General features: G+C 39.1%; 1 protein-coding gene and 2 pseudogenes across 1 annotated transcript; 2 read left to right on the forward strand and 1 right to left on the reverse strand.

Annotated features, from left to right (window-relative positions):
* The first annotated feature begins 14,017 nt into the window (after positions 1-14,017).
* On the forward strand, positions 14,018-15,551 carry LOC148995889 (uncharacterized; annotated as a pseudogene).
* A 1,329-nt stretch (positions 15,552-16,880) lies between these two features.
* LOC148995890 (uncharacterized) lies at positions 16,881-18,424 on the reverse strand. The gene is made up of 4 exons (XM_089119171.1): positions 18,384-18,424; positions 17,937-18,230; positions 17,557-17,684; positions 16,881-17,377 (listed from the first exon to the last, which is right to left on the reverse strand). Exons 1-4 carry the CDS (start codon positions 18,422-18,424, stop codon positions 16,881-16,883), a joined length of 960 nt encoding a protein of 319 aa, XP_088975297.1.
* A 1,080-nt stretch (positions 18,425-19,504) lies between these two features.
* LOC148995891 (uncharacterized) lies at positions 19,505-23,813 on the forward strand (annotated as a pseudogene).
* Positions 23,814-23,815: the final 2 nt, after the last annotated feature.

The raw sequence follows: 23,815 nt of genomic DNA on the forward strand, positions 1-23,815 counted from the left end.
TCTTTCAAAGAACAACATGCATTGTCCAGAGTGTAATGAGATAAACGACCCAAAAAAAGAATATTGCAGAAGGCAATTTTTATATAAGTCTATTATATAAAAAGATGATAGTGCATTTGAATCAGAAGAATATGGAATAAATGATGTGAGAAAGGGTGAAATGTATCAAACACTCCCCAATTTCACGGCGAATGACATCTCACTACTATGGAACTGTGATGGCATTCCAATGTTTAAATCTTCAGCTTTCTCATTGTGGCCCATCAGATGTGTAATAAATGAACTCCAACCAAATGTTCGTTTCAAAAACATGATACTCGCAGGTGTCTGGTTTGGGCGTGGTAAACCTGACATGTCCACCTACCTTAAGCAATTTGTGGATGACATTCTAAAAATCTATTCAAAAGGTCTGGAATGGAGACACCCACATTCAAAAAGGACTGTGGTGTCTAAAGTTTTCCCTATCGTATGCTCATGTGACGCAGTAGCCCGATGTATGCTTCAATGTATACATCAGTTCAATGGTGCATATGGATGTGGACATTGCTTAAATGAAGGGAAAACAGTGCCAAAAGGAAGAGGATATGCCAGAGTCTATCCACCCACTGAGGCACAGAAAAGAACCCATGACCATGTCATTGAATGTGGGCAGAGGGCCATTGAGAATGATGTTGACCATGTGTTTGGGGTGAAGTCAGTATCACCATTAGTCCTCCTGAATCCCTCTACTGGTTTTGACATTGTGAACAGCTTTCCAATTGACTACATGCACTGTGTTCTATTGGGAGTGACAAAGCAATTCTTGGACTTGTGGTTCAATAGCAAGTACCATGACAGCCCTTGGTACATTGGGACATCACATAAGCTTGTTGATCAAAGGCTACTTACCATCAAACCTCCATCTGATATACCAAGAATACCACGGACTGTGAAAGTTGCGCAAAGGTGGAAGGCTGCAGAATGCAGAAGCTGGCTATTATTTTACAGTGGTCCTGTTCTGTACAAGATTCTTCCAACAAAAATGTTGAAACATTGGCTCCTTCTAGTCACTGCCATTTTTTGCTTTCTGAAAGACACTGTCACAGAAAATGACTTGGCAGCAGCAACATCCAAGATCACAAAGGTTGTGCAGGAGATACCGACGACATATGGCTTGTGTCAAATGTCCTTCAATGTCCATCAACTTACACATTTGCCCTTCTCTGTCAAGATGTATGGACCTCTTTGGTGTACATCTGCATTTTCATTTGAGGATCACAACCAGAAACTGAAGAGGTTGTGTCATGGAACAAATTCTATCCCATCTCAAATTGCACGCCAATTCAAATTACTTCAGTCAATTCCCCAACTACTTAAACAAACAACGACTAGTGCTGATGTCTCAAATAGGGTGGCAAAATATGTCAATGACTGGCTAGGTGTTTATCCTCTTGTTGCTAAGGCACAAAAGCTAGAAAGTCTTGTTTTGCTGGGATGTTCTCGACAAAAAATGTTAGATCACAAAGAGAAGTTCTTAATGCTCCCAGTCTGTGATCTATCTGAAAGTGATGAGTACTCTGCAGAGACATATGAGAGAGCAATTGTGAATGGACAACTGTTAACGACAGAGAAATATGGAAAAGAGTACAAACACAACAGTTTTACTGTTCAGCTACAGAATGGTTGCATTGGAAAAATTGAGTCAATTGTAAATATCATACATGATCACAAAAACAATCCGCTCATCCAAGTTCAGCTTTTACAAACCACACTTGCTGGTTTTGTGTCTGAAGGACCTCCTTCCCATATAAAAGAAGTGATGCCAACTGCAACACGTATGATTGTAAAACCCATGGAAATTGTCCGCAAAGTAGTGCACATTTGCTTGAAAAACACATGCTATATTGCATTACAGCCAAACAGCATAGAGCTTGACTAATGCATAGGCCTAGCATTGAGATCAGCTGATGGCTGAGTATTTTTATAGTAACTGAGCTGCATGGTGTTCCTGCAAGTGTAAATAAATCCTTTTATTGTATGGACTATATGACATTCTATACAAATTGTTATATTCTTTTATTTGATTGATTGATTGATTGATTGATTGAAAATGTATTAATACCGGTAGGGAAACTGGTTTGCCACCAACCGTACAACCATAAACACAGTACACAACTAACAGACAAACAAATAAATAAATATGCATTAAAAGAATGACAAAAACCTGATTATAAGACACAACTAAAAGAAATATTCAATTTCACAGTGCACTATTAAACACTAACACTATTAAAGGCCTGGATGTCACTCAATAATTAACAGTGTTCATTAAAATATCTGACTGCTGCTGGGACAAAAGATCTTCTCATCCGCTCACTAGAACACCGAGGCAGAACCAATCGCTCACTGAAAGAGCTTCTGAGTCCCCTAAACAAATTGTGTAGTGGATGGCCTTCAAAAAGCAGGACAGTTTTCAATTTTGAATGTATCCTCTTCTCCACAGTAACCTCCAATGCATCTGGGTTAAGACCAATAACTGAACCAGCTCTCTTCAGTTTATTTATCCTATTTTTGTCCTCAACAGATATACTGCCCCCCCAGCAAAGTACAGCATAAAAAAGAACACTAGCTAAAATCCCTTGATAACAAACATTTAAGAGCTTTGTGCTGATATTAAATGATCTTAGTTTTCTCAAAAAGAACAGTCTCGACTGAGCCTTCTTCATCACAACACTAGTGTTCTCTTTCCAGTTGAGTTTTTCATCCAAATGAACGCCCAAAAATTTATATGACTGCACAATTTCGATCACCTGACCATCAATTCTAACTGGGAGGACCTTCTCTTTTTTCTTTCTGAAGTCAATTACAAGTTCTTTAGTCTTCCCAATGTTCAATTTCAGAAAGTTTGACTCACACCAGTTATAAAAAGACTGAACCTCCATCCGGTAAGCAAGATCATCACCCTTATTAAGTAGACCTACTAAAGAAGTGTCGTCAGAGAATTTTTGTATTCAGCAGAATGGCTAACTATGCCTATAATCAGCAGTATAAAGTGAAAATAAAAAGGGGGATAAAACTGTACCCTAAGGTGCTCCCGTATTAGTTAAAATGGTATTAGAATGTTTGTTACCCATCCTAACAAACTGTGGTCGTACTAGAAGGTAGCCTAGAATCCAGGCAATGGTTGTTTTATGGAAATTAAAATTAATTAGTTTATTAACTAAAATATGTGGCTGTATAGTGTTAAAAGCACTTGAAAAATCAAAAAACATGATCCTAACGGAACTGGCAGTAGTTTCAAGATGACTATAAATATTGTGAAGCATGAATAGCAGTGCATCATCTACCCCCACACCCTTCCTATAAGCAAATTGCAAAGGATCCTGAAAGGCGGACACATGCCTAGTCAAATGAATGAAATTTATGAATCTATCTATAAATGTATATAATTTCTAAATTGAAATGATTAAAACGATCTTGGTGTATAAATGCTTATAATATTTAATATTATATATTTAATTTTGAATGTTATATATTTAATATACAGTATTTAATATTTAATGATGTTCCTGAAAGTGTAAATAAATACGTTTATTGTGTTGACTATATGACATTCTACCTAAATTGTATTTATGTTCTTTTATTTATGAATCTATCTATCTATAATGTATATAATTTCTAAATCGAAATAATTAAAATGATCTTGCTGCATAAATGTTTATAATATATAATTGTAATTACCTGGAAAAGCAGCACAATGTACAGAAATGATGTAGAATTTAAAAAATATATACTACAGGACAAACTGAAATTCCATGAAAATAAATCAGAATGAAAGATTCTAAGAATCCAATAAGATCCTATAAGAATCCAGTAAGGTACTACATGACAAACTGAAATTCCATTAAATTAAATCAGAATGTCCAATAGGATTAGAAGCATCTAATAAGATCCAATTAGAATGTATGAGAGAGAAAGAGGCAGTGTGTCATTAAAAAAATAATATCATAGAGAATGTTTAAATATTATTATCAGCTTACGAGGGAAACGGAGCCGGAGTAGTGCTGCTTCGGGGTGGTGGAGATGATTCGGGAGAGGTCCGTGCACCTATACCGGTCAGAGCGCGCTCTGACACAGAGTAAAGCCTTTATACTCGACTTGACAGCACGAGCGCGGCAAATATGACAAGTTGATCATTTCGCCACAGCTTTTTTGTAACAGCGCGCGCGGCGCCGGCCGCATCCGAGGATGCACGACTTCAAACCGAATATGTCCGAGCTTGCTCTGACCGTCGCAACTCTGTCATCATTATGTTAAGCTTGCCCTCTGACTCTTTACGATGTGATTGGCCCTACCAGAGTTGGGGTTTACATAGTGGCTTACTTGAAGTTATATTGGCATAGCTTCTGCAAGGCACTCCCTCGTTCTCTCAGTACTGAGTTGAGCATTGTTGGAAGCAGACATTCTTGCTATTCTTCTCTGCAAAATTTTCCCCTCAATCTCAAAAGAAAATGTCTGTTACATTATGCCAGCTTTGTTTCAGGATGTATTCTCGGATGAGCCAGCATCTTGTGGTTTTTCATAAGGTCGAGAATAAAGAAGAGCGGAAGCTTCTGCTCTCTTTGAATTCTGAACGGGTGGATGTTAGGAACTGCGTTTGCCCTGTTTCTGGATGTGGCAGGTCAACAACGAGGATCGACCGGCACCTTAAATACCACGTGGAGCTGTCCAGTGCTGAAAGGAGCAACGCACTCCAGACTGTTAAGAGGAAGAAGATTCTCTCACAGATTACAGCACTTAGGGCCACTAACCCAGCGGTTCCCTTGGTAAGCATTCTAGACTTGCTTCCAGAAATTGAGGATCCTGATGTGCCCTTAAACGAGGACGAGGAAGAGTGCAGCAACCCTGACTGCAATGAGAGGGTGGAAAAGTTGCGGCTTGAGAACAGCAACCTAAATCAATGTGTTGACACGCTGACCACTGCCCTGCGCGACATTACCCGGCGGTACCGTCTGTTGAAGAAGAGGTCAGCATCCAAGGCCATCAGCTAGCAGCCACCCAGCTTTCAGGAGCCGGAGAGCCCCCCAGATCATGGGGTGACACTGAGTGAGTGCACTTGCATTGTTTTAACTGCGTGTTTTCTGAAATGTCATTGCCACACTGCAGAAAAAGCTTTTTTTTACTTAGTATTTGGGTCTTGTTTCCAGTCCAAATATCTAAAAAGTCTTAAATGAAGATGGGAAATAAATCAAAACTAAGCGAATTGGAAATAATAAAAAAATAATATTGTTTTTGTTTGAATTAAAATGATTTTTATTGTTCCATTAGCAGATGATTTTGATTTTTTTAAGCAAAAACTTATAAGAAAAGCTTTTTTTGCAGTGCAGTACAACCCCTGCATTAGAATGTATAATTTAAAGTAAGTCACTATTTAATACCAATCACTGCTCTGTGTCTTACTTGAAAATGCACTAGATATCAGAATGTATAATTTAAAGTAAGTCATTTTTCTTTGTGCACAGATAACATCACGGAAGAGTTTCGGCTCAACCAATTAGGGCCAGACCCATCTTCTAAACATACTGACGATGTAAATGCCAAAATGTATAGAATTAATCAATTCTTAACACACATGAGTGAGGGTAAGACGAGACTGAGCACCCTGATCTTCCTGAACGAGACGAGCAGGATTCATGCGTAAGTCATTTTCTTATTATGTGCCTCTTTTAATGCTGTTTTAAAAAAAATATATAATAATAATAATAATAAAAATGAGTGTTCATAGAGGGCGTTTGTTGTTTGTTTGTTTGTGTGCAGGTGGGTCACCTCCCTGCGCAAGGCCCACAAAAACGAAACAACAATTGAGTATTATGTGCAGAACATGTCTCAGTTCTTGAATTACGTATGTGAAACTCCTCCGCCTTCCTATCGACTGTCAAAGACAGTGCTGATTGGTCTGCGCCGGGAGATGATGAGCATCAGAAAGTCACTGAAGAGAAAGGTTGCCATGCACCGGACTGCGGTAAAGACTGTTAAAGAACAAAAGGTGCTTAGCAAAGCCACCCTATTGAAATGTCTGAGCCAGGCCAAGCAGGCCATCCCCAAAATATTGAGTAAGTTTTTTTCACCCATTTAACTCATTGTACTGACAGAGAATAAGAAATGTGCAACATGAACACTGAGATTGTGGTCTGTGTTGTTTATAGCCCTCCTGGAAAGTGATGATCCCTCCACAGCCCATCAGTGGGAATTTTATGGTCATATATCTGCCTACCTGGCAGCCATGTATGGTCTACCAAAATATGACCATCAAGGAGGTTGAGGAGGCTCAGGAATGCCCAATGGAAAATGTATTCCTGATCAACGTGAGTGTATTACATTCTTTTTTAGACATCAGGTGACCTCAAATTGTTTAATCTCTGTTCTGAAACTTTTTTCTGTGTGTGTCAACAGATACTCCAGCACAAGACCAACCAGATGTTTGGCCCTGCACAAATTGCACTCACCAGAGAGGAATTCGACTGGATGCAGCGCTTCCTGAACATCAGACAAAGACTTCCCGGTGGTAGTGCAGCAAAATATTTCTTTTTCACATCCACCACAAATGTCTGCAAAAAGCTGGTGACATATTTCAAGCGCTTGGAAGTCGATGGGCCTAGAAGGAAATCCAAACTTCACCGATGTGAGAACCTGCATCGCCAGCCATGTAAGTGTTTTCTCTCGTTTTGGGGGTTCCTATTTCAGAGACATTCAGTTTGGTGTTGTCTCCTAAAACTGCTTATGTTTTCTACTTTATTCCCTCCATTTCTAGGCCAAATTCACTAATTCAGAAACGGACAGAAATAAAATATCAAAATTCATGTGTCACGACACTCAGACGGCAGACAAGTTTTATGTCACAAACTTGTCTGCCAAGCAGGCCCTAGAACACCGGCAGCTTTTTGAGGCTGCGCTTCAAGGAGAAGACAACACTGGAGTGGGACTCAAGCAAGTACGTCACGGACACACCAAGGAAGAGGGTGAGAGCATCGGAAGATGACTTCGGCACCACTCCTGAGGAAAGTCCTGAGACCAGCCAGGTAAATAGATATCCTGTGAATGATTATGCTGTATTTATTGGCACTGTTACGTTCCTCCTGATGGCTAATCCAGGGAAAAGGAGGTGCAACAATATTTAAAAATAAACCAGGGCAAAAGAGGACAGGAAGTCAGACTAGAATGCAAACTGAAGTGTATTTATTACAAGATTGACAATAAAAACCACTTCAAAACTAGTCTCTCAGAAGGAAATAGCAATAAACAGTGTAAGGCCGGATTCACATATAGCGCCTAAAACGCGTAGAAAACGCTGGGCGCGCCGCATTCTCCATTTTCCAAAGCGCCAGGGCGGTTGCGCTTCAGTTGGTTCTTGTCACATGACCTAATTGTGTGCGTATGGTGCGCTTGCGGTATTCTGAAAAGTTGAGATGTTTTTATCTCGACGCGGCGCGGCGCGCATTTTTTCGGCATGGAAAAAATGAGCGCGTCGCACCGCGACCGCATCGCTTCCATTATGAGCGCGCATACCGCACGTCTACATTTGAAATAACGAACTTGAGCGCGCAAAAGACGCGATATGTGAACCGGCCCTAAGACGACAATAAACAGTATAAGACAACAATAAACAGTGTAAGACAACAATAAACTGACTTAATAACTGCAGTAACCAGATCAAACCCTATATGAACAGCTAGGTAGTCCTCTCTCCACCAAGGAGGCTAAGCTCCAGACACCGTTCTGGACTCACAAGGATCTAACTCAATGATCAACCCACTGGTTGACTGGATTTTTCTCTGTTCTGTTGGTCTGGCTGGTTGATAGTACTTTGCTCACAGACTCACTGGTTGGTTGGTTGGTTGGTTGGTGGTACTCTGCTCACAGAGGTTTCTCTTTGAATGACTGGTTGGTAGTACTCTGCTCACGGACGTTTCTCTTGCTCTTGCAGTGTGCAAACCCAAGCCTTCTTATCCTCCAGGAACTGAGCATTCATTGGGAACGCCTGCTGGTACTCACTCATGGAACCTAAACATGCAGCCTGAAAGAGAGAAGGAAAAAAACACAACCCAACCCAACACAACACATATGCCCTATGATTGTAACACCTCCTCCCTTAAGACCAAAACCATGGGTTTTGTTAACAAAATCACCATATAATTTCCCCAACACATTTATATTCATCAATGTTGTATCACTTGTGTTGTACTTATACAGATTAAAATAAATCTCACCCACGAGACAGAGCGTCAGCAACCACATTTTCTGATCCCTTCTTGTGTTTGATGTTTAGCTGAAACCCTTGAACCATCAGAGCCCAACGCATCAAACGCTGGTTATGATTGTACATCTGATTCAGGAAAACTAGAGGATTGTGGTCAGTATATACAGTCACAGGAGATGGACTGGAACACACATATACCTCAAAGTGCTGTAATGCGAGTAACATGGCCAACGTCTCTTTCTCAATAGTGGAGTAGTTCAGTTGGTGGTGTTTGAACTTTGTTGAGAAATATGAAACAGGATGATGCACACCATCTTCTCCAACCTGCAACAAGACAGCTCCAGCTCCAGTACCACTTGCATCCACTTCTAGCTGAAAAGGAAGAACAAAATTTGGCGCAGCCAATATCGGAGCACTGCACAGCAGGGACTTAGCAGCGTCAAAGGCATAATCACATTCCTTTGTCCATACAAACGGTATAACTGGGCTACAGAGTTTAGTAAGGGGAGCCACTACCACTGAGAAGTTCTTACAAAAACATCTGTAGTATCCTGTCATACCTAAGAACCGTCGAAGCTCTCGTCTGTTTGTAGGAACGGGATAAGCCAATACTGCAGCCACTTTAGCATCCACCGGCTTGACCTGTCCCTGTCCTACCGGCTTCCCTAGATAGGTGAAAGTAACCCTAGCAAAATCACATTTGGCTAGGTTAAGCGTCAATGCTGCCTTAGCAAGCCGTTCAAACACAATTGCTAAGCTCGCCACATGACTTTCCCAATCATTTGAATAGACCAGTATGTCATCTAAATACACATTACACTGGGGTACACCTCCCAACACTATGTTCATGAGCCTTTGGAATGTGGCTGGGGCATTTCTCATGCCAAAAGCCATCACGGTGTACTGGAGAAAGTGATCTGGAGTCACAAATGCTGATACATCAGATGCTCTCTCAGTCAACGGGACCTGCCAGTATCCCTTAAGAAGATCCAGCTTGGTGATAAAGACAGCAGAACCAATGGTATCTATGCAGTCTTCCATACGGGGCAATGGAAACGAGTCTGGGACTGTGACTGCATTAACCTTTCTGAAATTCGTACACAAACGAGAAGAACCATCTGACTTCGGTGTCAGCAAACATGGCGAACTCCACGAGCTACTGCTAGGTTTCGCTAAACAATTTTCTTTTTTTTTTTATATTCTTTATTTTCGTTATTTTTCCACAAGCAAGAAAACAACAACAAAAAAAGGGAACAAAACATCAACAAAACACAATCAAAACAGACAAAATATAAATAAATAAATTACTCAGTATAGAGAAACACCGACATTATAAGCATAGTATACAGATTGTCACAAAAAGGTATTCTTTGTTACAATAAAGTATTGAATGACTTGAACCCAAGGGATACATTCTTATACATTTAAAGAATAGCAAATATACAATACCTATATGAGTAAAAATAATAATAATAATAAAAAAAAAAATAATAATAATAATAATAAAATAATAAATAAATAAATTACCACTACTGCAACACATTTAACCCAATTCCTTTAAAGTGTCTGCCCAAGGTCACTAAATCGCAACTGTCTTTATTTTATTCAATTAACCTAAATCTGGTTGTATATGGGTTATATAATCAATCCAATCTCTCCATAGAACTGAAAACAACTGGGACTTTAGTCTTAGAGCATAGGTTAGCTTCTCCATTGTAAAGATATCATGCACTATATTCTTCCAGTCTTCGAGAGTAGGCAAAGTTGGTTGCAGCCACTTTCTTGTAATTGCTTTCTTGCTTGCTATAGTTAGGATTCTGAACAGGTATTTGTTTGGAAAAGCGCTACTAATCAAACCCAAATACATCACCTCAAATCTGAAAGGAATTTGAATCTTAAAAATTATTTCTAAACAAGTATGTATCTCGTACCAATATTGATTAATGGAAGAACAACTCCAAAAAATATGAAAGTGATTTGCCTTGTCTAACCCACAACTTCTCCAGCAATTGGATGATTGTTGCTTAATCTGGGCAGGTGTAGAAAAAAACCTAGAAACACCTTTCCACGCAAACTCTCTTCAGAACAAAGAATGTGTAGTTTTCCATTGTGACTCGCATATACTTTCCCACTCCTCTACCGTAAGACTCAGATTACCTTCTCGCTCCCATCTAATCTTTATGTATAATGTGTCAACCGGCCTAGCTTGTTGTAGCCCACCGTATAGCTTTGAGATTATGTTTTTACAGACATCTGATTGATAGGCTAAAAAAAAAACCTTTAACAACCCATTTTCTGCTTTCCTTAACACATCTCCTTTAGCATGTTCTAAATAGTGGCGCAGTTGTAGATATCTATAAAAGTCTTGGTTCTCCAGCCCATGATTTCCTTTAAGCATATGAAAGCTCTGGAGATTCCCCTTGTTCATAAATGTACAATAGGCAGTTAAGCCTTTAGTTGTCCACCTTTTGAACCTGTTATCTGTTTTATTAGGAACAATCCGTATCATAGGCACACCAGCGCAGCAATACCATTGAATCTTTCACATCACGTAATTTCCCTATCTTCTTCCAAATGTTTAGATACATTTAACCAAGGATTATCTATAGTTAATAAATTATTTATCAGTCCAATATCACCCAAAGCTGCCTGAACTGGAACATCCTGAGATATGACACTTTCTATTTCTTTCCATCTAGATTGGTATGCTGGATTACATAAATACACCAGGGGTTTGATCTGGGCAGCATAATAATAATCACTCAAACATGGTAGTGCCATTCCCCCCTTTCCCTTCAATAGCTGAAGTGTTTTAAATCGAATTCTGGGTTTCTTCCCTTTCCAGATAAATCTTGAAAACAATTTATCCCATTCTATGAACTGTTGTATTGGTATATTCACTGGCAGAGACTGAAATAAATATAAAAGTCTCGGTAGAATGTTCATCTTGACTGATTCGACCCTAGAGCTCATGCTTAAAAAGGGGATAAGATTCCATCTAGATATTTCAGTTTTAATTTTTGAAAATAGAGGTGCAAAATTAACTTGAAATAATCGTGATGTATCTTTTGATAAAATTACTCCCAAATATCTCATGGAAACTGAATCCCAGTTGAGACAAAAACTCCTGGTAATGAAACCAGGTGGCTTATAATTAAATGAGAGAACCTGGGTTTTCTGTATGTTCACCTTATAGCCTGAAAATGAACCGTATGTCTCGAGAAGTGACATCAATTCTGGAAAAGACTGGGTTGGCTGTTTTAAGTAAACTAAAATGTCATCTGCAAAGACAGCTACCTTGTGCACTCCTGTCCCCATTTCTATACCTATAATTTTGTCATTTTGCCTTATCCACTGGTTAAGGGGTTCTATGAATAGGACAAATAAAATAGGGCTAATTGGACAGCCCTGACGTGTTCCTCGTTCTAGAGTAATCTGATTAGAAAGATCACCATTCACCTTGATTCTCGCTAGTGGTTTATCATATGCTTGAATCACATTAATAAAAGATTGGGGAAACCCAAATCGTTTCATAACCATAAAGAGGTACTTCCACCTAACAGAGTCAAATGCCTTTTCCGCATCTAATCCGACTATAAAGCTTCAACATTGTGTTTAGTTATATAGCTCATAATATGTAGAGAACGCCTAATATTATCTTGAGTTTGTCTCAGCCTGACAAACCCAGTCTGGTCTGGATGAATAAGTTCTGGAATAATTACATCTAATCTTCTAGCCAGAATGGATGTAAATAGTTTGTAATCTAAATTTAAGACACTGATAGGCCTGTAATTTCCACACTCAGTTTTATCTTTACCTTCCTTCGATATAACTGAAATAATGGCTTCCCTCCATGAGGGAGGGACCACCCCACCTTTTAATATCCAATTGAAGGTGGCAAGTAACATAGGGGACAATGGCTCTCTAACGGATTTATACCATTCTGAGATGAATCCATCAGTGCCTGGAGTCTTGTTTACTTTCAACCTCCTAATAGCTATGTTCAACTCCTCTTCCGTTATTTCAGATAGTCTATTGTTATTCTCTGGAGAGATTGTAGGCAGATTCAAAGAATCAAGTATTTTTGTCCCCTGAGAGTCTTCATCTATTTTCCTCTGGGAGTATAAATTCTTGTAAAAAAATTCAAAATTTTTACGAATTTCATCCAAGCCATTTTCTATTTTTTTGGTAGTAGGATTACGGATCCTGTGGATAGAATTTTCCGCCTGTTGTTTGCGTAATCTATATGCCAAGAGTTTAGAAGATTTGCCTCCCACTTCGTAGTATTTTTGCTTAGTAAATATAAACTTTCTCTGTACTTCTTGCATGTACAAATCATTAAGAGTCTTTTTAATCTCTTTTTTCACCTTGGAGTCCAAATTCCTCATGTGTTGTCTTTGTAACTGCTCTAGATGTTCCTGTAATTTATTAAGTTTCTCCTGCCTGGTCTTTTTGAGTAGCGAAGTGATGGCAATAATTTTCCCCCTCATCACCGCTTTACATGCATCCCAGAGGATAGGTGGCGAAACCTCCCCATTGTCATTATTTTCCAAGTATGTGTTAATTTCTGCCTTCATCTGCTCTGTAAGTCCATTTAAAATACTAGCGTTTAAACGCCAGAGCGTAGTCCTTGCTTTGTTATTCAATTCGAAAGTCAAGTAGACAGGACTGTGGTCAGAGAGATCTATTGTTCCTATCTCGCAGCTCTTTATCCTCTTTCTGTCTTTACTAAAGATAAAGAAATAGTCAATTCAAGAATAAACTAAATGTGGTGAAGAGAAATGGGAATATACCCGCCTAGAGGGATTAAGATATCTCCACACATCTGTTACTCCCAGCTCTTTCATGATCACATTCATTTTCTTACTTATAGGTTTAGGTTGACTTGAAAAACTCCCAGAAGAATCTAATCTAGGATTTAACCTAACATTGAAATCCCCTCCACAAATTGTAATCCCCTGTGCTTTAATAGCCATTAAATCAAATATATTTTTATAAAAAGACCAATCGGATCCTGGAGGAGCATGCATTGAGGAAAGTAACTAGGGAGCCCTCTAAATTTCCTGTAATCATGACATATCTACCCTCTTTGTCCATGATAGTAGATATAAGTTTAAAATGTACTTGTTTTGATACTAGTATTGCCACTCCTCTCTTATGGCCAGATTTATAAGAGGATGGAAAAACATGTTTAAAGCCAGACCTAATCAGCTTGCTGTGTTCTACCTGTGTAAGATGTGTCTCTTGTAAGAGAGCAATTTGAACATTCTCTTTTTTGAGTTTTGAGAAGATTTTGCTTCTTTTAATTGGATTGAGTACCCCGTTCACATTGAAAGAGATCACCTTAATATTATTTAATATATTTTCCATTTAACATACACCTTATCTTACAACCATTCTTATGATTCAGCAAATGAGCAGACACCCCCTTTACTGCAGTGCACAGCAGTTGAACACTCAAAACAAAATGAGAACAATCAAGAACCATTAACAAAACAAAAACTTCAAAGACTTCCAATAAAGAGGTCTCTTTTCTGACCACGGATGAGCCGAAACAGAACGGCCCTGAGGGAAAACCTTCACAGTCCAATAGGGAAGGGCCCGCTTTTCTGATCACATTGGCAATACAGCTTGCGCTCATGTGTCAGATCAACAGCTGTCCTCCGACATTCATTGATACTTTTCTTGTAGGTGATACACTAGTGTCAGAAAACTATAAACGGCTCAAACTATTTCGGAGAAAAAAAAAACAACAACAATAAAAACAACTTAATAGAATCAATGATCGGGGTACCGTTAGAGGTGAAACTGAAGCTTTTCCTTGTAGGTTGGTTTGTCTCTGGTGCGGCCTCGTTCTGCTCTTTTACCAGCCGTGCGCCAGGTGAGACGTTGAATTCGCTCCATCAGTGTCCCAGGAGGCTGAATGACAGTGATGGGAAATCCCCTGTCAGCTAAATCTTTCGTCACTTCTTACTCGGTGTTGTATACCTGGATCGCATCTGGAAAAAAACCCCGTAGCTTATACAATCTATAGCTGAAACAGAGCAACGCTGGCACAAGCCAAGGTCTATGGTAAGTCTTAGAGCAAAATTTTCCACACTGTTTCATAGTGTAGTCAGTCAGCTGAATTGTTATGTGTGCAAAGCTTGCTTTCATTAAAGACTATTACTATCAACAGGGTGTGAAGCCAGGCCGGGTCAGAGACATGGTCGTGTTGGCAGCCAAACCCAAGCAAAAGACGGTTGGAAATGGTGTGAGGTAATATCATATTTCTATAATTTAGATAAATCATGATTTAAATATGATAATAAGCACATCTGAAACACAGTATGTTACCTTGTACACAGGAGCACACTTTACAAAGCACTGAGGGGAGAACTGCCAGATGTGGACATGCTCAAAGTGGCTGAGGTGTATAGTGATTTCCCTGCGACCTTGGCACCACTCATCACCACCATGGCCATAAGTTCTGATGTTCCGCTAGTCCAGTCAGCACTAGAGGAAGTGCAGGAAGGAAGTGCCATTGCCTCTCAGCACCCAGTAGCACCCACCAGGACCATCCAGTTGCACTCAGATGCACCTCCACCTCCAATTCTGCCATTGGCTGATTACAAGTTGGAGCCTACAACCTGTCAATTTGTTTGCAGTGAACAACAACAACTTCATTTTGTCTCCCTGCAGACAAGTAGTGAAATGGCCAGACAGGTGGAGGCTTCCACGCGGGACCAGAGCTTGTCTGCAGAGTGGCATCGGGTTCGTCGACCACGGATAACATCCTCACACTTCAGAGAATTGTGCCATGTTCGAAGGTGGGAGTACAGCACAGCAGCTCGCTCAGAGGATTTGGAAGGGCACTGTTCAAACTGCTGCCATGAAGAGGGGCCTGGTACTTGAACCTGTTGCCATTGAGGAGTACTGCAGGGTCAAGAACACAAACTATTGGCCCTGTGGGTTTATCATCCACCCTGATGCCCCCTGGTTAGGGTCTTCTCCTGACGGGGTTGTATTTGACCCAACCGAAAACCCTCCCTATGGTCTGGTTGAGATTAAATGTCCAAATTGCAAGAGCTATGTTGATTGCAAGTACTTGAAGTTGGATGGCAACACAATGAAATTAAAACGGCAGCACAGCTACTACTGGCAGGTCCAAGGGCAGCTTCTAATAAGCGGAATGGAGTGGTGTGACTTTGTGGTCTTTGCAGAGGATGACATGGTCATCCAAAGAATTTACAAAGATGCAGAGGTCGCACAAATCATTAGGGAGAAGGGGGATCACTTCTTTTTTTATTTTTACATGCCTGTGTGTTTGAAATAGATACTGTTACTATTTACTGTTACTCTTAGAATAATTTACAGTAAATCAGTTCTATTTTTGTATGTATTTATTAAATTAAATCAGTTCAGGTACTTTTACTGTTTGTTAATTTGCTATGGTTTTTATTCATGGGGATAACATGGATCATTTTAAATAGCTTAATGTAACATTTATGCCCATTTTTTGGAAAATAGTTTAAAAAAATCAATTATCAATCAATTATTTATCAATCAAAAATCAATTAACCCAGGATCCTCCGTCATCATTAACATCACCTGTTCATCATCATCATCATCGTCATCACCACCTTTACCTGTGTTTCAGTCATCATCATCACCTGTTGTCTTTGTCATTATCTGTCTTTGGTTTTTCTGTTCACTGGCGGGTCATTGTTTGTGTTCATGCACACTGTTTCGATTGTTGGCCTGTTGGAATATTAAACTTTGAGGTCTGCCTGAAGCGTTACAGCTATATGACTCCATTATATTATTTGACTACCTGAAAGATATATTTTCACAAGTTGGATTCACATCTAAATGTTTTTAAAAATAGTCAAAATTGAGCATTTTTCGTACAGAAAAAAAGTTTCTCAATAATGTAACGTTATGATTAGAATCAAATCTGAACAAAATGTTACAAAGAGAAATATTGGAGTTTTAAGATGTTATTTATTTCAATCATCTATTACTATATCCAACAAAACAAAAATGAATAGAAATGAACAATTATATTACATATTGGGTAAAAATACATGACCATCAAAATTGAATGAATTTAACAGCAATAACAAATGAGTAAGTGTGTGCGTGTGTGTGTGTGAGAGAGAGAGAGTGAGTGTGTAAGTGCATTTACAAAGATATAGATAGTATAGATTCCAAGTATAGATTCCACATTTTTGGATGTTTGTAAACATACAGTACCAGTTCAAGTTTTGTATAGATTTGTAAACCGGGAAATTTTTTTACCGGGAAATCAGTTTACAGTCACTTCCAATTACTTTGTTCAAGTTTTATTGTTCTTTTGAACAATAAAACTTGAACAAAGTAATTGGAACTGATTGTAAACTGATTGATAAAAATTCTAGACCATTCATTTCTGTGTTGCCCATGCCTTAACCAGCGGACCATTCTGGTAATTCACCAAGAGACAAGCGACGGTGAACAACTGGTCAATGCTCCCACACACTGACAGAGGAATTACTTTATCAAACAGTTTGTTCTCTTTTACTCGCCTGATGCACCTCTCAACATGCACTCTCACACGGGCAATAGACTGTGTCTGCTGGACATCCTCTTTGGTCATCTGTTTGTTTCCTGCAAGGAAAGCAGGTCAGTAAACCTTTCCAGGAAAGAGATTGTCCACAAGAAAGCCTTTGTCGACCATGATGGCCATCTCTGGTGTGAGGAGTTTGGCTATTCCTGACTGCTTAAAAATTTCCCGGTCACTCATGGAACCTGCATACAGAGGTGACACAAAAGTGATGGGACCATGAGGTGCAATGCCAATCATGGCCTTGAAAGTGGTGTGTGACTTGTACGGGGAGTAGACTTCGCTGTGCAAAAGAAGAGAAGAGGGAGTTTGGCAAAATATTTCTGTGCAGTCAAGCACCACTTGTGTGTCTGGGAACAAAGCAAACTCAGGTGGTAGATGAGCCTTTATTTCCTCAGGTGGTATCCACAGGCGGATGGAACCCAGTAGATAATAGAGGAAATGTGTCCACGATGTAATTATTCTGCTTGCTGTGGTGGTATGGATGTTGAAGCGTTTGGCTAGGTCCCTCAAATGCAGGCCCACAGAAAGGTGCATCAAGAAAAGCAGCAACTCATCTATTGGTGCTAGTTTCTGTTAAAAAAACAAAAACACATAACACAGTAGAAATAACTTGTAGTATTAATGTATGTCGCCCTAACAAATCATCTGAAAACACCCTTGATTAATACTGGAGCCTTTGACATTCAAGATTTGTCAAGTAAACTGTAACAAATGTTAAAACTAAAAACATAACTTACTGATGGTCTCAGAAGGCTAGGTTCTTTGGAGGCAGCATGGACACTGGTGATCCGGACCATTTTAGTTGTTGCAGCAGGCTCCACCAATTGCCAAAAGGCCTGGAAATGCTTGTATGATGCAAATCTGCAATGAAATTATAATCACTTTAAAACTTTGTGTTCATAATAATACGAAATGATGACTGACATGGAACAACATACTTTTTAAAATTTTACTTCGGTTTCTCAAAAAGAAAATTTTATTTTTACTCGAGTACATTAAAAGGGAGTAATTGTACTTTAAATTTAGTATAGATTTTCAGTACTATAACCCCCACTGCAACCCAGACACACAGAGTTAACTACTACATACAATTGCATAATAGCATGGACCAACCTTGTGTAAAAACGAATATCCTCATCAGATCCTTGGAGGTGTTGGAGGCCAAATCGAGACAGCAGTTGCAATGATATGACTTCTTGTTGCAGCTCCTCTACCTTTCTCCTCAGGGCTTTGTTTTCATCTGCCAGCTGATGTGTGACAAGTGCAGTAGTGGGGGTGACACAGTAGGCGTGATCACGATGTACAACTTCCTTCTCTGTGACCACCTCGTTGTCAGACTCTATCTGTAGGTCAGGGGAAGGAGGCCTTGGCCGACGTTGCCAGACATTAAGCCGAGGTGCCGGTACGCTGAACTCATTCCACGCAAACAAACAAGGGACACTGCCTTTCTTCAGTCGTCCCCACCCCCCAATCGTTGTAACAAAATCCTCAAAAAGGAAATGACAACTCAGTTGGAGTGAAGCTATCCCTGCGGATCTTGACTAGCCACTTTGATCTTACCTCAAGATCCACAGGGAAGCGATGAAAACTAATCGTTCCATTGTATTTCGACGAATTTCCACACATCGGCACACAACAGTGTAAAGACGTTCGTCTGGATTGACGCTGTAATTTAATTCGTTTTTCTTTTACTTTTGAGAAACTCATAATTGCTGTCTAACTAAGCTATCACTCTCTCGCTCTGTCTGACAGGAGTAACGTCAACGTAACCTGAAGTCGTCCAGCCTACCGTTTCAACCCGGAAATATCGAACATTCTGTTTATGCAACAAGCCTATTGGTATTTTAAAGTTTTGGCATAATGCTTTTTTATACAGTATTATAACAACAAATGCTTTCTCAAACAAAAGAGAAACTGCAAACATGAGTATGACAACTACACTATGGCAGTCTTAACTACCTGTTGCATCTTGGTGCTTATGTCTGGACTGTTCATATGCGATGTACCAACAAATGCTGGTAAAAATACTAACCGTGCTGCCACTGCTGATCAAGATCCATTTGGCATTTGGGGTGAGAAAGCCAAACTATATTTCTTTGGTTTCGGCTATGCTACCATCTTCTCCCACACCTCTGCTGCAAATGTAGCACGCTGGCATGAAGTTGGTTTGACGTTGGACGTTCGATATTCGCATATTTAGGGACCGTCTCTAAAGATACATGCGATATTTGGTATAAACGTTTTTTAAATTCAATAGCATTTGAAGACAATGACTTACAGTCATAAAACATACTGTACAATGTTCACCCAGGTCTCAGGTATGATGCACACCTTTTAGATTTTTGATATTTATAACAATAAACTGTTAAATCATATGTAAATATTGATATGTATTTCACTACTGTATGGGACCATAAACAAAATATGACAATATTTAAAGCTCAATAGCATTTGAAGACAATGACTTACAGTCATAAAACATACTGTAAAATGCTCATCCAGGTCTCAGGTATGATGCACACCTTTTATATTTTTGATATTTATAACAATACACTTTTAAATCATATGTAAATATTGATATGTATTTCACTACTGTATGGGACCATACACAAAATATGACAATATTTAAAGCTCAATAGCATTTGAAGACAATGACTTACAGTCATAAAACATACTGTACAATGTTCATCCAGGTCTCAGGTATGATGAACATCTTTTAGATTTTTGATATTTATAACAATACACTTTTAAATCATATGTAAATATTGATATGTATTTCACTACTGTATGGGATCATACACAAAATATGACAATATTTAAAGCTCAATAGCATTTGAAAACAATGACTTACAGTCATAAAACATATTGTAAAATGTTCATCCAGGTCTCATGTGTGATGCACACCTTTTAGTTTTTTGATATTTATAACAATAAACGTTTAAATCATATGTAAATATTGATATGTATTTCACTACTGTATGGGATCATACACAAAATATGACTATATTTAAAGCTCAATAGCATTTGAAAACAATGACTTACAGTCATAAAACATACTGTAAAATGTTCACCCAGGTCTCAGGTATGATGCACACCTTTTAGTTTTTTGATATTTATAACAATAAACGTTTAAATCATATGTAAATATTGATATTTCACTACTGTATGGGATCATACACAAAATATGACAATATTTAAAGCTCAATAGCATTTGAAGACAATGACTTACAGTCATAAAACATACTGTACAATGTTCACCCAGGTCTCATGTGCAATGAGTATGATGAACACCTTTTAGATTTTTGATATTTATAAATAAAATTTATAATGTCATATGACCTGGTGAGGGACTTCTGAGTTCTAGAAACTGTCTTGATTGACTCTGAGCCCCTCCCCCGTTGATATACAATGGGGGAGGGGCTCAACAGTCAGTTAAGAAAGACTTGCATGTTGTTAGCATACTGCAGTTATAGGCATCATGGCCAGATATAAAAAAGGGAAACACAAAAAAGAAAATGATCTTTGGACAAAGGCTGGTGGCAGAAAAAAAATTATTCAGACATTTTTCAGACATGGTGTGGGAAAAGGACAGGTAAAGTGGTCCACCCTTGCTGTAGCCGTTTTCAACTCCCACTCACCAGACAAGAAACTGGCTAAATGGCTGCAAACTGTTTGGACCGAGGACAGAAAAGGTGTTCGAGAACAGGTGCTTCAAACAGGCAGTTCTGGTAAATATCATATTTATTTGAGTATGTATTTTTCTCAGTTTTAGGGGGTTCTCGGGTTTAGGGGATAGCTAAATATAAATATATTGCTACCTAGTATATAGTACCTAGCTTAACTTTTTTTTTTCATGTAGCCTGACATTAGCTGAGCCATGTGCCATAAGTAATTAAGCAGCTTGGCCTAAGCACACATAGCTTATTACCATCATAGTTATTACCCTGTAATTAATGTCTTATTACACAAGCACTTACTGCCACTATCAAAATAACAAGCATCAATCGTGTAAATGCTATATATATATTGATATTGGCAGTAACTATGTGTTTATATATATATATATATATATATAGTGGAAGTAAGTGTGTGTAAGTACATGTTTGTTCAGAAAGACATTAGTTACATAATAATTATGAAGGTAATGGCATGCTAATAGGCAACTAGTTAATAATAAACTACTTTTACAGCATATTACCATCGTATTTATTAGCTTGTGACTAGTGTCTTATTACTCAAGCAATAAATGCTTATTGATAGAAGTTGTTAAGTTTAGAATTAAGGGATGTTATGGTTAGGGTAAGAATATGGTCATGCAGAATAAGGCATCTATATGTGCATTATAATAGTAATAGTAAAATGCAAGCTATTAAGCAATTAGAGAAAATGCAATTAGGGATTGACTCAAATTATTATTATTTTTTATTTATTTAAAGATAGGGAAAATTTTGAGAAAAATTATGAAGTTGATGAGGCAAGTGAAGGGACAAAGGAAAGAAGGGATGAAGACTATACTTGTGACAGTGAAGATGCCAGGAACAGCACTGGTGATAAAGATGAAAATAAGAATATTATTAATAAAAAAAGTTCAGGGCAAAGTAAGCTGATCGGTACCGAGGAAAGGAGGGACGAGGATCACACTAGTGACAGGAAAGATGAGGCTGGAGACAGAAACAAAAGTGCAGACGAAGATGAGGATGATGATACGACTTCAGGGCACAGTAGGCTGATCGGTACTGAGGAAAGGAGGGACGAGGATCATACTAGTGACAGGAAAGATGAGGCTGGAGACAGAAACAAAAGTGCAGACGAAGATGAGGATGATGATACGACTTCAGGGCACAGTAAGCTGATCGGTACCGAGGAAAGGAGGGACGAGGATCACACTAGTGACAGGAAAGATGAGGCTGGAGACAGAAACAAAAGTGAAGATGAGGATGATGATACGACTTCAGGGCACAGTAAGCTGATCGGTACCGAGGAAAGGAGGGACGAGGATCAGACTAGTGACAGGAAAGATGAGGCTGGAGACAGAAACAAAAGTGCAGACGAAGATGAGGATGATGATACGACTTCAGGGCACAGTAGGCTGATCGGTACCGAGGAAAGAAGGGACGAGAATCACACTTGTGACAGGAAAGATGAGGCTGGAGACAGAAACAAAATTGCAGACGAAGATGATGATGATGAGACAGACACGGGAAAATGGAGGAAAACAAGACCAGGTCCAAAGAGTTTTGTAGTGGCCATAAAAACAAAAACCTGGAAAAAAATAAAGCCACATGCAGGCCTAACTCAGTTACAACAGCCCTGGACAGATGTCTTGTATGAAGCATTCACAAAAGTAAATCCCTGCTGTGTACTGGCATTTAAATATCAGCATGTAAAATGCAGGAAAAGTCGTAAAAAAAGAGCACCTTATTACAAGGCACTTGCCAACTGTACTTTTGAAGATTGAAGATCAGCAAAATACAAATTTACCATTCATACAAAGCCCAAACCATGCCAGAAGCAAATTGACATCCATGTTTTACGAATTGGCGAAGTGACCCACAAAGAAAAAGTTGTAAAATTCAGAAATGCCAAATTCACCAAAAGAGGCAAAATTGCTGCAGCATTAGAAAAAGGAGTAAGCCAGCATTACTATAAATCACTGAGAAACACACCACCAGACGAGATCTTGGCTGGCAACATCTCCAGATGCCTTTCTATGGATGTCTTAAGGGTAATATCTAGTGAAGTCAGGAAAAGCACCAGACTCCACGATGATGTTATCATGGAGATGATGCTCTGTCAGAAGATAATGAAGGAGTGCAGTGGTACTATTTCTCAAGTGGCAGGCTATATTCAACACTTACAAGTAGACCCATTTGGTGTCCACTTGTACACAGATTGTGGCCTACGAATACTGGCAGATCATTTAAAAACTCAGCCCCAGTCACATTGCATCTAGATGCTACAGGCAGTGTTATGTCACACATCCCGAATCAAACCAAAAGGATCCTCTATTATGCTCTTGTTCTCCCTGGAAAGGGGAAGGATAAGCCACCTCTTCCTGTGTCTGAGTTCGTATCAAATGAGCACTCCATACCAACTCTCACATTTTGGCAGATGGAAACACAGAGACAACTGGGCCAGATAACAACACGGAAGGTCCACCAGGTTGAGACTGATTTTAGTTGGGCACTCATTGGTAGTGTCCTTCTGGCCTTCAATAAAGAAAACGTCTCATCCTACTTAAACAGAGCACATTTGATTGTCAGCCAAAAAGTGAAAATTTCATTCAATTTCAAAGTGATCCATCTTTGTTCTTCTCATATAATAAAGGCTGTAACTCAAGGATTTTCTAAGAAAACTGGCGAGTATGCTGTAAAGGAATATGCCACCTATTGTTTTGGCCTTCTTCTTAACAGCACCACCCTACAAGAAGCACTTAACCACTTTCAGGATATGGCTTTGTTGTTCATGTCAGCAAACAAGTCCAATGCAGTTATGGCAGCAAAGAACACACTGGACCAAAAAATCCTGAAGTCCAGTCCTACTACTATGGTTGAAACACTTCCACCATACGTGGAAGACATGGAGAGGAGCAGCAACATCAATACAATATGTGGCACATCTCCCTTCACACGCTTATTCAATGGTGTTCTAGAGAAGAACAGGTCCACACAGACTGAGAGTGGCACAAATAATGAATTCTACTGCCCAGGGATCATCAATTTCCTCATGACCAATTACATGGGCATTTTCCCCCTTTGGAGTGGCTTGTTGCTTGGGGACCTGAGCAGATTCTCCAAAGAGAGACCTAAAGAAATCAAAACAAGGAAGACAAATTGCCATGTGGAGCAATGGTTCTCAATCGTGAAGAATCACATATTACACAGAAAGAGGTTCCTGTGGCCAGCTGATTTCATTACAAAGATGTTTAACTCTCTGCAAGGAAGGTATACACAACATCAGATGATGCATAATCTTGGTAGTCTAAGTTGAAT

Source organism: Pimephales promelas, chromosome 2 (genome assembly GCF_988280905.1).
Source record: "Pimephales promelas chromosome 2, fPimPro1.hap1.1, whole genome shotgun sequence".
Classification (NCBI taxonomy): Eukaryota; Metazoa; Chordata; class Actinopteri; order Cypriniformes; family Leuciscidae; genus Pimephales; species Pimephales promelas.